The 11,194-nt window shown below is 57.2% G+C and overlaps 4 protein-coding genes across 4 annotated transcripts; 2 read left to right on the plus strand and 2 right to left on the minus strand.

The window, feature by feature from the left end:
• Nucleotides 1–3,209, minus strand: EV422DRAFT_506004 (uncharacterized protein; the record flags this gene model as incomplete). The annotated part of the gene is made up of 2 exons (XM_053068530.1): nt 1–623; nt 710–3,209. The coding sequence occupies 2 exons, from the start codon at nt 3,207–3,209 to the stop codon at nt 1–3; spliced, it is 3,123 nt and encodes a 1,040-aa protein (XP_052925865.1).
• An 864-nt stretch (nt 3,210–4,073) lies between these two features.
• On the plus strand, nt 4,074–5,784 carry EV422DRAFT_567042 (uncharacterized protein; the record flags this gene model as incomplete). The annotated part of the gene is made up of 2 exons (XM_053072494.1): nt 4,074–4,483; nt 5,430–5,784. The coding sequence occupies 2 exons, from the start codon at nt 4,074–4,076 to the stop codon at nt 5,782–5,784; spliced, it is 765 nt and encodes a 254-aa protein (XP_052925866.1).
• A 134-nt stretch (nt 5,785–5,918) lies between these two features.
• On the plus strand, nt 5,919–7,287 carry EV422DRAFT_527593 (uncharacterized protein). Its single transcript, XM_053070222.1, has 5 exons — nt 5,919–6,225; nt 6,295–6,423; nt 6,491–6,517; nt 6,596–6,901; nt 6,989–7,287. Exons 1-5 carry the CDS (start codon nt 6,067–6,069, stop codon nt 7,121–7,123), a joined length of 756 nt encoding a protein of 251 aa, XP_052925867.1. The 5' UTR covers nt 5,919–6,066; the 3' UTR covers nt 7,124–7,287.
• Nucleotides 7,288–10,101: 2,814 nt separating this feature from the next.
• EV422DRAFT_495801 (uncharacterized protein) lies at nt 10,102–10,482 on the minus strand (the record flags this gene model as incomplete). The annotated part of the gene is made up of 1 exon (XM_053067828.1): nt 10,102–10,482. A coding segment is annotated over one exon (381 nt), but the record flags the coding sequence as incomplete, so codon positions are not given.
• Nucleotides 10,483–11,194: the final 712 nt, after the last annotated feature.

The raw sequence follows: 11,194 nt of genomic DNA on the forward strand, positions 1-11,194 counted from the left end.
TCACACATCATCCTCCTCCCCCCCTCCCACAATCCCTACCGCAACCGGGCCCCAAAGCCTCCTCCACCCCTCCACAATCCTCCCCACCCTCCCCTCCGCCGCCCTCCTCCCCTCCTTCTCCCCCCGCAACTCCCTCTCCATACTCTCAATCCTCCCCATCTGCCCATCCGCAACCCCCTGCAACGCCTCAATCCGCTCCCTATCGCCCGCCACCCGCGCCTCTAACCCCTGTATCCGATCGCTGCTGTCGTGTAGTTTGGATTGAAGCGTGCGCAGGTGTTGCGTTGTGGATGTCAGGGCGCTGAATGCCGTTGTGTACGTCGTGAGGAAGGGGTACGGGTGGTCGTGTGCCTGTTTTGTAGGTGACCCCGGCCGAATCATATCGCCGGGAATATCCAACACGTTCCCGACGGCACACACACCCTCCCACTGTTTCTCGTAATCGACCAACAGGGACTCGAGCTCGGCGTGCTCGGTCTGGAGGATGGTCAGATGTGATTGGAGATGTGTGAGTTTGGTGGTCCAGGCGTTTTCGTGGGATGTGAGGCGTTGCTGGGTCTTGTGGAGGGTTGATTTTAGCGCGGCGTTTTCGGCGTGGGTTTGTTGGAGGGCCTTTATATGTTCTACATCAATCACAGAACAAATCGATATCAGCGTCATGTCATCCATATCAACAACACCAGAGAAGTGTATGTTTGGTTCAGCCTACCTTCAACAACCCCCGTCAATCCCCCAACCAACTTCCCCATCTCCCTCCCCTCCCTCACAACCTCCTCCAATCCCACCTCCTCCCTCCCCGCCCACGTCTCCAACACGCCCATCTGCGCCCTCACCATGCCCTCCACCTGCGCAACCAACTCGCTCGCCTCGCCAAACACCGCTTCTTTCGCCTCGGTGCGCAATCGCTCCATCTCGGCTGTAAGCGCGCTGATCCGCTCTGTGTGGGTTTGGTGCGTGTGGGAGAGGGTCGTTTCGAGCGCGTGGATCTGGGCACGGAGTTGTATGCGGTCATGGTCGGCGTCCGCGTCGTGGGTCCTCACACTCCGATTCGCACGATCCAACGCTTCGCTCAGGTCCGCTTTCTCGCGTCTAGACCCTTCGACGGTCTGTTCTAGACTCCTGGTGTGGGATTCCAGCGTATGTATCTGAGCGGCGAGTTCCGCTTTTTCGCGTGTATACCCTTCAAGGGTGTGTTCCAGACTCCTGGTGTGGGATTCCAGCGTATGTGTCTGAGCGGCGTGTGCGGCGGTGCTGGCGGCGAGGGTTGTGCGGAGGTGGGTGAGTTCCTGGCTTAGGGTGGCGATGAGTCTGGCGGAGTCGGAGGTGATGTCGTGGGGCGCGAAACGCGGGATCGGGGACGACACAGTCTGCCTCTGTCCATAGTCCCGTAACTCTTCCACCTCTTTTTTCAATCCTTCCACTTTACGCTTCAACCCCTCATTCTCCCTCTTCACATCCTCTACCCGCTCCCTCAACCCACCATTCTCCCTTCTCACCGCCTCCACATCCCTCTCATACCTCCCCTCCCACTCCCCCACCCTTTGTTCCATCTCCACCACGTCCGCCCTCCCCGCCTCCCCCTCCTCAAACCCCGCAAAGTACATCTCCCCAGCAATCGCAAGCATCTGCACCACCTCCCTACACGCACCGATCAACTCCCCCGCGTCGGACTGGGACGCGATGGTGATGGAGATGTCGCGTAGGATGGTTAGCAGGCGGTGGATGCGGTCGGCTATTGTTAGAGGGGTTGTAAGATGGGTTGGTTTTGGGGAGGCGGCGCGGTACGTGGCTACGCAATGACGGAAATGGGTGGATTGGATGTCGATCAAGGCCAAGAGGTCTTTGAGCATTTCCCCACTTCTGGCGTTCTGCAACGGGGTGGAAGGCGGTGGCAGGTCGTTTTCCTTATCGGGATACATGGGGCGGGACTCCGTCTTATCGCGACGGTGCTGGTCCCTCAAGAACGCGTTCTGCTCCAACAACGATCGGAGTTCGAGCTGGGTACGTGATTCCTGCATTCGGAGACGGTGGATGTCTTGCTGTAAAGTCGTGCAGTGTGTGCATGGTTGTTGATGATGTTGTTCCGCTAGTGCCCTCGCCGGAACATCGTCTGTAGTAACCGGTGCGTGTTTGGCGTTTACCGACCCGACGACCCGATTTTCATCAACCAACCTCCGATTCTCCGCCTCAAGCCGCCCAATTTGTCTGCTGAGGTACGCGACGGCGTTATTGTCGATCTCTCCCAGTTGGTGTGATTGGAGTTGTTGCATGAGATGAATTTGGTGTTTTGTTTCGGCGAGGTCGCGTTGTAGATTTGTGGTGGAGGTTTGCGGATCTGGAAGAGGAATGGCGTGCGCGGGAAGGGCGGGCGGTTTTTGTTGTTCTGGTATCGGCGTTCGGTGTTGCGGTAAGGGTTGCGATTGAGATAGGGAGACCGCTTGGGATGTGTCAATGGATTGTGGTTGGAGAGCCGGAAGGGGGTCGTTCCGCGGATCTTTCACGGAATTGGATGGGGGCGCCTCGACCATTGGTAATGCAGCCTCGATCGGTTCATCCGCCGCATCCTTTCCATGCTTATCCTCTACTGCATCCGCACCGCTTGCACCAACCCCTCTTGGCCTGGTCATCATATCCTTCCGAGGACCGCCCGCCTCTTCAGCAGGCCGCAAATCAAAATCAAACACCGAATGCCCCGGCTGATCACGCACGAAGATCGACGAGATGTTGCGTACATGCGGTGTCGGGTTGCCGGAGGGTAGACCCGCCGGTCTGGTTGTTTCTGATGTCCGAGGAGCCTCTTTTGTCTCGCCTTCATGGGCAGCGTCTATGATATCGCTGCTTCGAATCTGAGATTCTATGGATGTCGTGTCTACCGGCACCGGAGCTCCCGCTCCCGAGTCCGACGCCACCGGCCCCACCACCGCCCCCGCAGCACCATCCCTCCCCCCCTCTCCCAACTCCAACCTCTCCAGCTCCCTCGAAATAGTCGTAACAGTCTGCATCAGATCGCGCGTCCTGTGCGCCAGCGCGTCTTCTTTCGCGATGGACGGTTTGTTGCGCGTTGATGTCGATGTTTGGGTGGGTAAGCGACCTCGAGATGCCGGTTGTTGTTTCTGAGTGGACGGCTTGGGTAAAGGTGGCTCGGCGTCTATCTTCTTCTTTCTACGGGGGACGGGTGCGTTGGTGGTGGATGGTTGTTGGAGAGGCATCTTGAGGCATGTGATGAGAGGAGTGTAAAGTCTATCGATGGGATAGGATCGTGCGTCCTAGTGGGACAGAGCAGTCCCTTTCCGGATGTACATGTAGCAACTAATGATTGAGGTTTTAGGCGGCAGCACTGGTTTGCGAGAAAAAACGAGCGGTGGATCTGGAAACGCCCATAACACTTCCCAAACGCGTCAGGTCTTTCCCCGAAGTCAACGCGTCTAGATCGATCCAACACTTCCATGTCATCCAGGACTTTCGGGGAATCTTCCACCACCAGACGCATATCTGAGGCCAGGCCTGCAGTGACACAGTTCTGATAACTCCTTATGATAACGATCGCTGGCAGTGTTCACCAAAGGGAAGGCGGGTGTATCTATGTAATGGTCACGTAAGCGCAGTTAGTAAAATCGAACGGGCGGCGGGCGCAGCGGCGGAGATGACGTTGTTGTCGTTCGTGGGTGGACAGAACATCCTACTAGTACTGTAGGCCTATATGATATCGATATCTGGACGGACATCGGTATTCGACTAGGACCGTACATAACGAGACAGAGAGTCTTCCGGCCTCCTGCTACATACATATACGTTGTTCCCGTCCTGTACGCTGTAATCCGGCTCAGACCACCAAGTGCTTTAGGCTCTCCATCGCGGCAACAACCTCAACTCCGACACTCACTCAGTAAATCGTCCAGCAATCGGTCGCTTCGCCAGTCACTGTTCCACGATATACACCCTATCTTTTATCGTAGTGGTTGGAGGTAAATAGAACCCCGCAAACACAAGCGAAGAGACGAACATCAATATTGAAGATCGGACCAGAATAAGGATCTCGTTGCCACATCCTCCCTCAAATCACCCCAAAAATCATGGCAGCAGCCGGCGCCATAGCCGGGGCGCGTATGCGAGCCGAGATCGAGAAGAAACTCTACCCACCCGTGGCATGTCTCGTTTTCTCCGAAACCTCCTCCGTGTCACACATCCTCGCTCTCCTCCGCGCCATCGCCACCAACCCCAAACTTCCCAAGGACGTTATGATCCTGGGTCTGGACGACGACGGCGCAAAGGTGCTGAGGGAGAACATCACCGAGGCTTGTTGGGGCCTGGGCTTGCAAGCCCGTTTTGTCGCGGCCACTCCGGCTGATAAATCCGCCGTCTCGTCCTTTGAGGCCCTCCCCCCTTTCAACCACAAGAAGAGTAGCGGGGTTCGACATTATATTTTCGGGTTTGGCTTGCGACCGCAGCCGGAGCCCGTGCCGGCCCCGATCAACGATTTGGTGTATGTGCTCCCGCAGGATTCTAAGGGACCGGGGGAACCCATGCCGCATGCATACAACGCTGCTATTTCGCTTGCTTTGGAGAAGGGATATAAGATAGCTAGTGTGGACTCTCTCTTCAAAGCTTAGTGCGGCTATCTGAGCATCCCACCGGGCGTAGTATCTTTGTAAACTTGAGATCAGACGTTCATGTATATAGGAGGCTGGCCGCAACGCCAATGGTACTTGAAATGCGAGAATGACTGGCACTTTGTACACCAGTACAGGTGTAGGGGCGACTTGGGGGCCGAATGCAGCCGTAGTGATGACCAAGTACTTCTGTCAGTCTTCGGATGGCGCGTGAGGCGGAGGGCATAAGCAGAGGCTCTCGCATACCAGTGTATAAGAGACTCCCGACACCTCTCGCCCATCCGTTGCAAGGACGGTGGTGGTAGAATAACAGGGCGGCAATGCACTGTTTCTGGCTTTACAACGGCCCTCTAGATATTGATCTGACCCTCGTGAATTTGAGGATCTTCAGCAGGCAGAACTATCCTGAAAAGGGAGTCAGCCTTTAGCTGAGGAGATTCATACGGACATCCAGCGATGCATACGAACGTCCTTGCCCTGATGGGAATGTACCGTATGCACTGGAAGCTGGGCAAAACTGTCGAAATCCTCACCCAAACTGTCAATGGACGCCGCGAGGGAAAGGGGCATCGTTCTTCACCACTGTATTTTCGAACGATACCAGTACACAGACGATCAGTGCAGCATGTAGGGCGCCACCTATTCTCTAGAGGTTCTCCAGGGCTATGGAAAGGCCCGATGGACGGTCTGTGGATGATCTCGTTGCCCCTTCGACTCCGCTGAACATGTTCAGGACCCTCATCGCGATTGGGATCGCTGTTGCCACCACCGCTTTGGCAGCTGAACCGTATTCACAGCAACACAGATTCTCTATATCAGAAACGACATCGGGCTGGCGAATCCCCCTGGACAAACGAAGCCGTGGACGTCTGCCCGGTTTTCCGCGGTTGAGAGGACGTTCAACGGCACGGCGCTGGAGAGCGCTGTGACCTACCCTCGGTTCCTAGCAACGCAGTCTGGTGGATTTCAACTCTTCTACAGATCGGGCATCTCCGGTAACGGCCAAGGCCGCATCGCCGAGTACGCCAAAAGCACATTGAAGACTCTAGGCGCCTTCAGATCGGCCCTAGGCACCTACGTAGCGCCCAACAAAAACACCTCCATCACCCGCAAACTGGATCTGACTTCTTTCGTCTCAACGGGCCATAAGAGTGCATCCATTCGAGACGTGTAACCCACCGGTTCTTGGAAGAAGTGACGATGCTGCTTCACATAAGTGTAGGTGGTTGGCTGGAAGTGTGCGCATATACTGTACGTCGCTTGTTTGCAGTGGTCGCAAGCCTCCCGCTCCCTCCTAAGTCCTGGATGTCCAAAGTCCACGCGTACTGTACAATATCCTCGTCGGTTGCAAAAGCGTTCGCGAAGAGACCCCTGGGCAACATCGCTTCCCCAGACCTATTCCCCAGCCCAACATCTCGGGGCATACACATCCCAGCTATACTATAGAGACACATAGATGCTGTCGTGCAGAAGACTAGTCCACACAAGAGGCCTCCTGCCAAAAATGCCCCTCGACACCCCCGCAGCCCAAGACTCCGCTAAGGCTCATATCCATGCCCTGTGCGTCAGCGAACGGACCGCTGTGCTTTCGCTTGGTTGCAGATATGCTGTACTGGTTTGTATTCGCCGCTTGTTTGCTTCTACTGGGGAATGTACCCAGACTCACGAGTTTTGTAATTTCCAGTGCGCAAGTCTGTCTAGTGCGAATATTCCCACCGCATTTGCACCAGCTCTCGACGCGTTGGCGGAGATTGCGGTGGACGAGAAGGAACGTGCGGTGTGTTTGAGGAAGGGGAGGGAGGCGGTTTACAAGGTGGGTGGGAAGGAAGAAAATTCCTGATCTGCGGTAGATAGTCGCTTTACACGTTTCACGTTTGCAGAGTTACACCGTTGCTGGGATGCCCAAGGTACAGCCAGCCGCCTAGCTAGGGGAATAGGCGCCCCAGAAAAGGACGGACTACCCTGCTCACAGTCAATGCGCACAGACCATCAACGGCCTCTCCGAACTCCGCTCCGGCGCCATCGCCCGCTGGCCTTCCTCAGCCGCCACGTTCGACGAACCCCTCCCCGAAGACCAAACCGGGTCCACAGAGCAGCAACGGGCGGAAAGGGGCCAGGTGCTGTTCAATGAGGTGTATGGGCGGACGGCGCAGCGGTTGACAGATATACTGGGGTCGCTGCATCCGCGGCTGCTGTCGGTGATTGTGACGGATGCGTATGGGAAGATTTTGGCGGATACGGGCGTGTTGGGGTTGGAGGAGACGGAGTTGGTTATGGTTGGGGCTTTGAAGGTATGGCCGGATCCTTTACATTGCGCCGTACTCTTCAAGCTCTGGTATCTGGGATTCGCTGAACATGCTGATATTTGTCTACTCTAGGTACAAGGCGGCCCAGTCGCAAAGCAGGTAGAAAGTCATCGGAGAGGCGCCGTGCGCATGGGTGCTTCGCAGAGTCATGTCGAGGCCGCCGAGTACATTGCCGATGAAGTCGTGCGGCTGAAAGAGATGGCCTAAGGCGAATACGTAATGGATAGAGAAGCATTGATACCCACTCGGCGTATGCCACACGGACTTGCCCCTGCAGGGACAGCACCTGACCAACGAAAGCGACCACTTCCTAAGCATGTGGCACACTTCATACATTTTCATAGTAAATACACACAAATGCACAGATGAGAAGACGCACCAAACTACATGTCCACAATCCCAAAAAAAGTCCCGAACACTTCAAATCCCATGGAGACAACTATCCCTCCAACTCTGCATCTCCTCCAACGGCCCACGCAAGTAAATCACGCTTTCCCGATCATGCACCCTAACAACCGCCTCCCGCTTTCCCTTCTCCTTCTCCTTCCCACCCTCCTCACCGCCACCATCCAACTCAACAAGCTCAACGCACTCCTCATCCCCCGGCGTGATCCCAATCCCCAGCACCAAATCATGCTCCCCCTCACTCCCCGCCTTAGGCCGACACCAACACAACACATCCGTAAACAAGAAAAACGAAAACGTCTTCCCGCCCACCCCATTCAACCGTAGCCTCCCCAACGCATCACTCCCACCAGCCGTCTCCTCTCCGTCTTTAACTCCAAAACGCGTCTCGATCAAATGCCCCGCAACCCCCTGCCTAAACCGCTCCTTCTTCCCCCCACAAGCCTGCAACGCGTCCACGCGCATATGACCCGTCGCCGCCCCGACAAACTCCACGCTCTTCAACACCCTGACCATCCCCTGCCGCACGAACCGTCGCCCGGGGCGAACGTGGGCGAAGGCGTCCACACCCGCGGACCACGGGCGGACACGGACGCGGGAGAGGACGTTGAGGCCCTGTTCGCGGGCCTCCCATTCGCGTTTTTTGTCGTTGCATTCGGCGACTCGGAGGCGGATCTCTTCCCGCGCGCGTTTGAGCGAGGCGTAATCGGTATGTGTGGGGGGTGTGCATTCGAACAGTTCGTCGATCAGGAGTTTGTACCGCGGTAACCGCTGCACGGGCAAAATCAGGAACGATTGGAGGCTGTTCTGGGTGTGGCGGGGGTTCTGTTTGGCTTCTTGCACGAACTCTTTGAGGCGTTTGTTGAGCGCTTTCTTTGTGGATTTGCTGCTGCCGTCGGTTGTGGGGAGGGCGGTGGTGGAGTTGGAGGAGGGTGGTGGGGCTGCGGAGGTGGAGGCGGAGGAGGGGGAGTCGATTTGGGAGACGAGGCGGTTGGCGGAGTCGAAGTTGTTGTAGTACGTCTGGGAAGCACCGGGAAAATGGATCAGAACCATTGATGGCAGGTGGGGGCATTGCGAAAAAAGTGGAATCATCCCCCTTGGGTCCAGATCTACTTACCGAGTACATGCGCAAAAACGGCGCACTCGGCAGAAACACCGACCCCAGCGGCTGGTCCTCCGCGCTGCACGCCCGTTCCAAATCCGGCAGCAGATGACTACAAACAAACATCAGCAAAACTGCCCATAACCCCGCCACCAAAAACCCCCTTCCCCTTATACTCACTCGCGATGGAAAAGCAACAAACTCCCCAAATTCGCAAAAATCCCATTCATCTCCTGCGCACTCAACACCCCCCCTTCCTCCATCGGCACAATATACACCTCCCTCAGGGCCTCCAACTGGCTCACATACGTGCGTTCCGTGGTCAGGACCTCCATCGCGACTTTGCGGCGGCGTTCGGGGGTCTGTTTCTTCGATAAGTGTTTAGGGTCCGATTCCGTGTCCGGGAGAGAGGCGGAGGGGGAGGGGGAGAGCAGGGAGGCGGCGGCGGCGGAGGTGCGGGGGTCGAGGGTGTGTGCGTCGCGGAGGTGGTTGAGGAGTTGGAGGAGAGCATTTCGGTATTGCGTTGCGGTGTCCGGGGATGTTTTCGTCGGCGGGGATTGCTTTGGCGATGAGAAGAGGTTGGAGAAGCGGCGGGTGCGGGTGGTGCTGCTGCTTGTGGGGCGGGAGGAGGGTCGCGGGTCGTCGAGGGCGGATGAGGGGTCGAGGGAGGAGCGGCGGGGGCCGTAGTCGGGGGATTTGGAGGGGGTTGTTGGGAGGTCTGGGGTGGAGAAGGATAGGCTTCCGGGCGGGGCTGTTCCAAACCATATCATATTCGATGTTCAACGGAATGATGAGCAACACAACCACAGCATCTGCAAAAGAGAAAACCAAACCTACCAGATTTCCTAACCAACACCGACTTCCGCTTCCCAATCCCAAACAACCTCCCCTTCCCCGCCGCCGCATCCGCCACCGCCAACTTCTCCCCACCCCCATCCACAACCGACGGCGGCCGATCCATAGCCCCCACCGAACTCCTCCTCTCCTGCTGCACCACCCCACTCCCACTGGCCGCATCCCCATTCCCACCCCCAAACAACCCCACAATTCCCCTCCGACGACTACTCTCACTATTCCTACTCCGGAAACTGCTATTCGGCGTCGGGTTGGATATCACAGATTCGGCAGTAGGCGCCCACGGGAACGCGTCCCCCGCGATCGAATGCCGCGCAGAGGTCCGGGACTGAACGCTCCGGACGCTGCCGAGGGGCGTGTCGTTGTTGTAGATGGGGGAGGTGGTGGTGCCGCCGATCATCTTCTCGAGTTTGAGGAGGTGATCGGAGCGCCAGCCGTCTGAGGGGAGGGATTGGATGCGGCGTTTTGGGTGGCTTGCGGTGGATGATGTGGGAGTTGGGGGTGGGTCGTCAACGGGCGGTAAGTCGTCGGGAAGTGGACTGTCGTCGAGATGAATCGAGCTGGCCACACTCGGCGGGGTGCTAACCCCCACACCCGCGTTTGAAACCGGATGAACCTCCCCACTGGCCTGCGTGACGGCCAGCAGCGGGGCAACGATCTGCGCAAAGGAGGTGTCGAAGGGGTTTCCTTGCACGTAGAGGGTGTGTAGGGAGGAGCGGAGGACGCCGATGGAAGAAGGGAGGATGCGGAGGCAGTTGTGGGAGAGGTCGAGGGTTGTTAGGTGGGGCATGTGGGCGAAGAGTTCGGGTGCTGTGGGGGGGAATCAAGGAATGTTAGCGTCAGTTTCCCCCGTCTTCCCTTGTAATGAATGAAGAGGGTAGCAAACATTACCAATGTCAGTAATCCGATTCCTCCCAAAATCACAAACCCTCAATCTCCCGGCATCCGCCAGTTCCACGGGCAAACCAACCAATCTATTCTCCCTCACATAAACCTCCCTCAGCTCCCTCAGCCCTCCAATCTCCGCCGGCAACTGCGCCAACAAATTCTGACTCAGATCCAGCACCTGCAGCCGCTCCAACCGGCCCAGAATACTCCCGGGGATCGCCGTGATCCAATTATTCACCAAATGCAACTCCACCAATCCATTGAATTGCGCCGGTAAAGCTGGAAAATGGGATAAATTGCGGGACGAGATATCGAGGTGTGGGGAGAGTGGGTCGAAATGCAGTTTAGCGATTTCGAAAGGCACCAAGTTTTTGCCCGAGTCGCTTTCGTCCGAGTCGCCGGCGAGTGCGTCGATGTCGAGGGGGGTGTTGTCGGCGACCGCGTTGGTGTGGCTGATGGAGCGGCGTTGGGAGTAGACGTGGGAGCGGCGGCGGACGCGGGGGAGGCCGAGGTCGGGGTAGTCTGAAGGGTGCGGGGTGGGATGGGTGCTGGTGGTGGGGGTGGTGGGCTCGGAGGGCGGGATGTCTTCGATGACATTGGAGGGGATGGCGTCGCCATTGATTTGTACGGATGGGGTAGTAGGGCGTTCTGTTTTTTTGGGACGGGGTTTGAGAAATTTGCGGAATTGCTGTCGCTTTGCACCTGTTGTCGGGGTCGATAAGGACAGTGACGACGGTTCGTCTGCGATTGGCGGCGGCGGGGACGCCACGGGCAGTTCCGCGCGCGACGTCTCCGCCGCAGTCGCGAATGAGTCCGAAAACAGGTCCTTTCCTCTAGGTGCAGTCGTGTGTGCGCGCGGGGTATCTTGCAATGAGGTTGTCTCGTCGACGTCGTCAATATTTGCAGCAGTCCGACTTATGACGATTCTGATAGGCGGCTTCCGTAGCGGCGCACGTTTGCCTGATCCGGTGGCCATGGATGGTGGCAGCTGCTCGCTCATTAGTTTCGCTTTTGTCACCGATAGCTCG

Source organism: Fimicolochytrium jonesii, assembly GCF_025526975.1.
Source record: "Fimicolochytrium jonesii strain JEL569 chromosome Unknown EV422scaffold_10, whole genome shotgun sequence".
Lineage (NCBI taxonomy): Eukaryota > Fungi > Chytridiomycota > Chytridiomycetes > Spizellomycetales > Powellomycetaceae > Fimicolochytrium > Fimicolochytrium jonesii.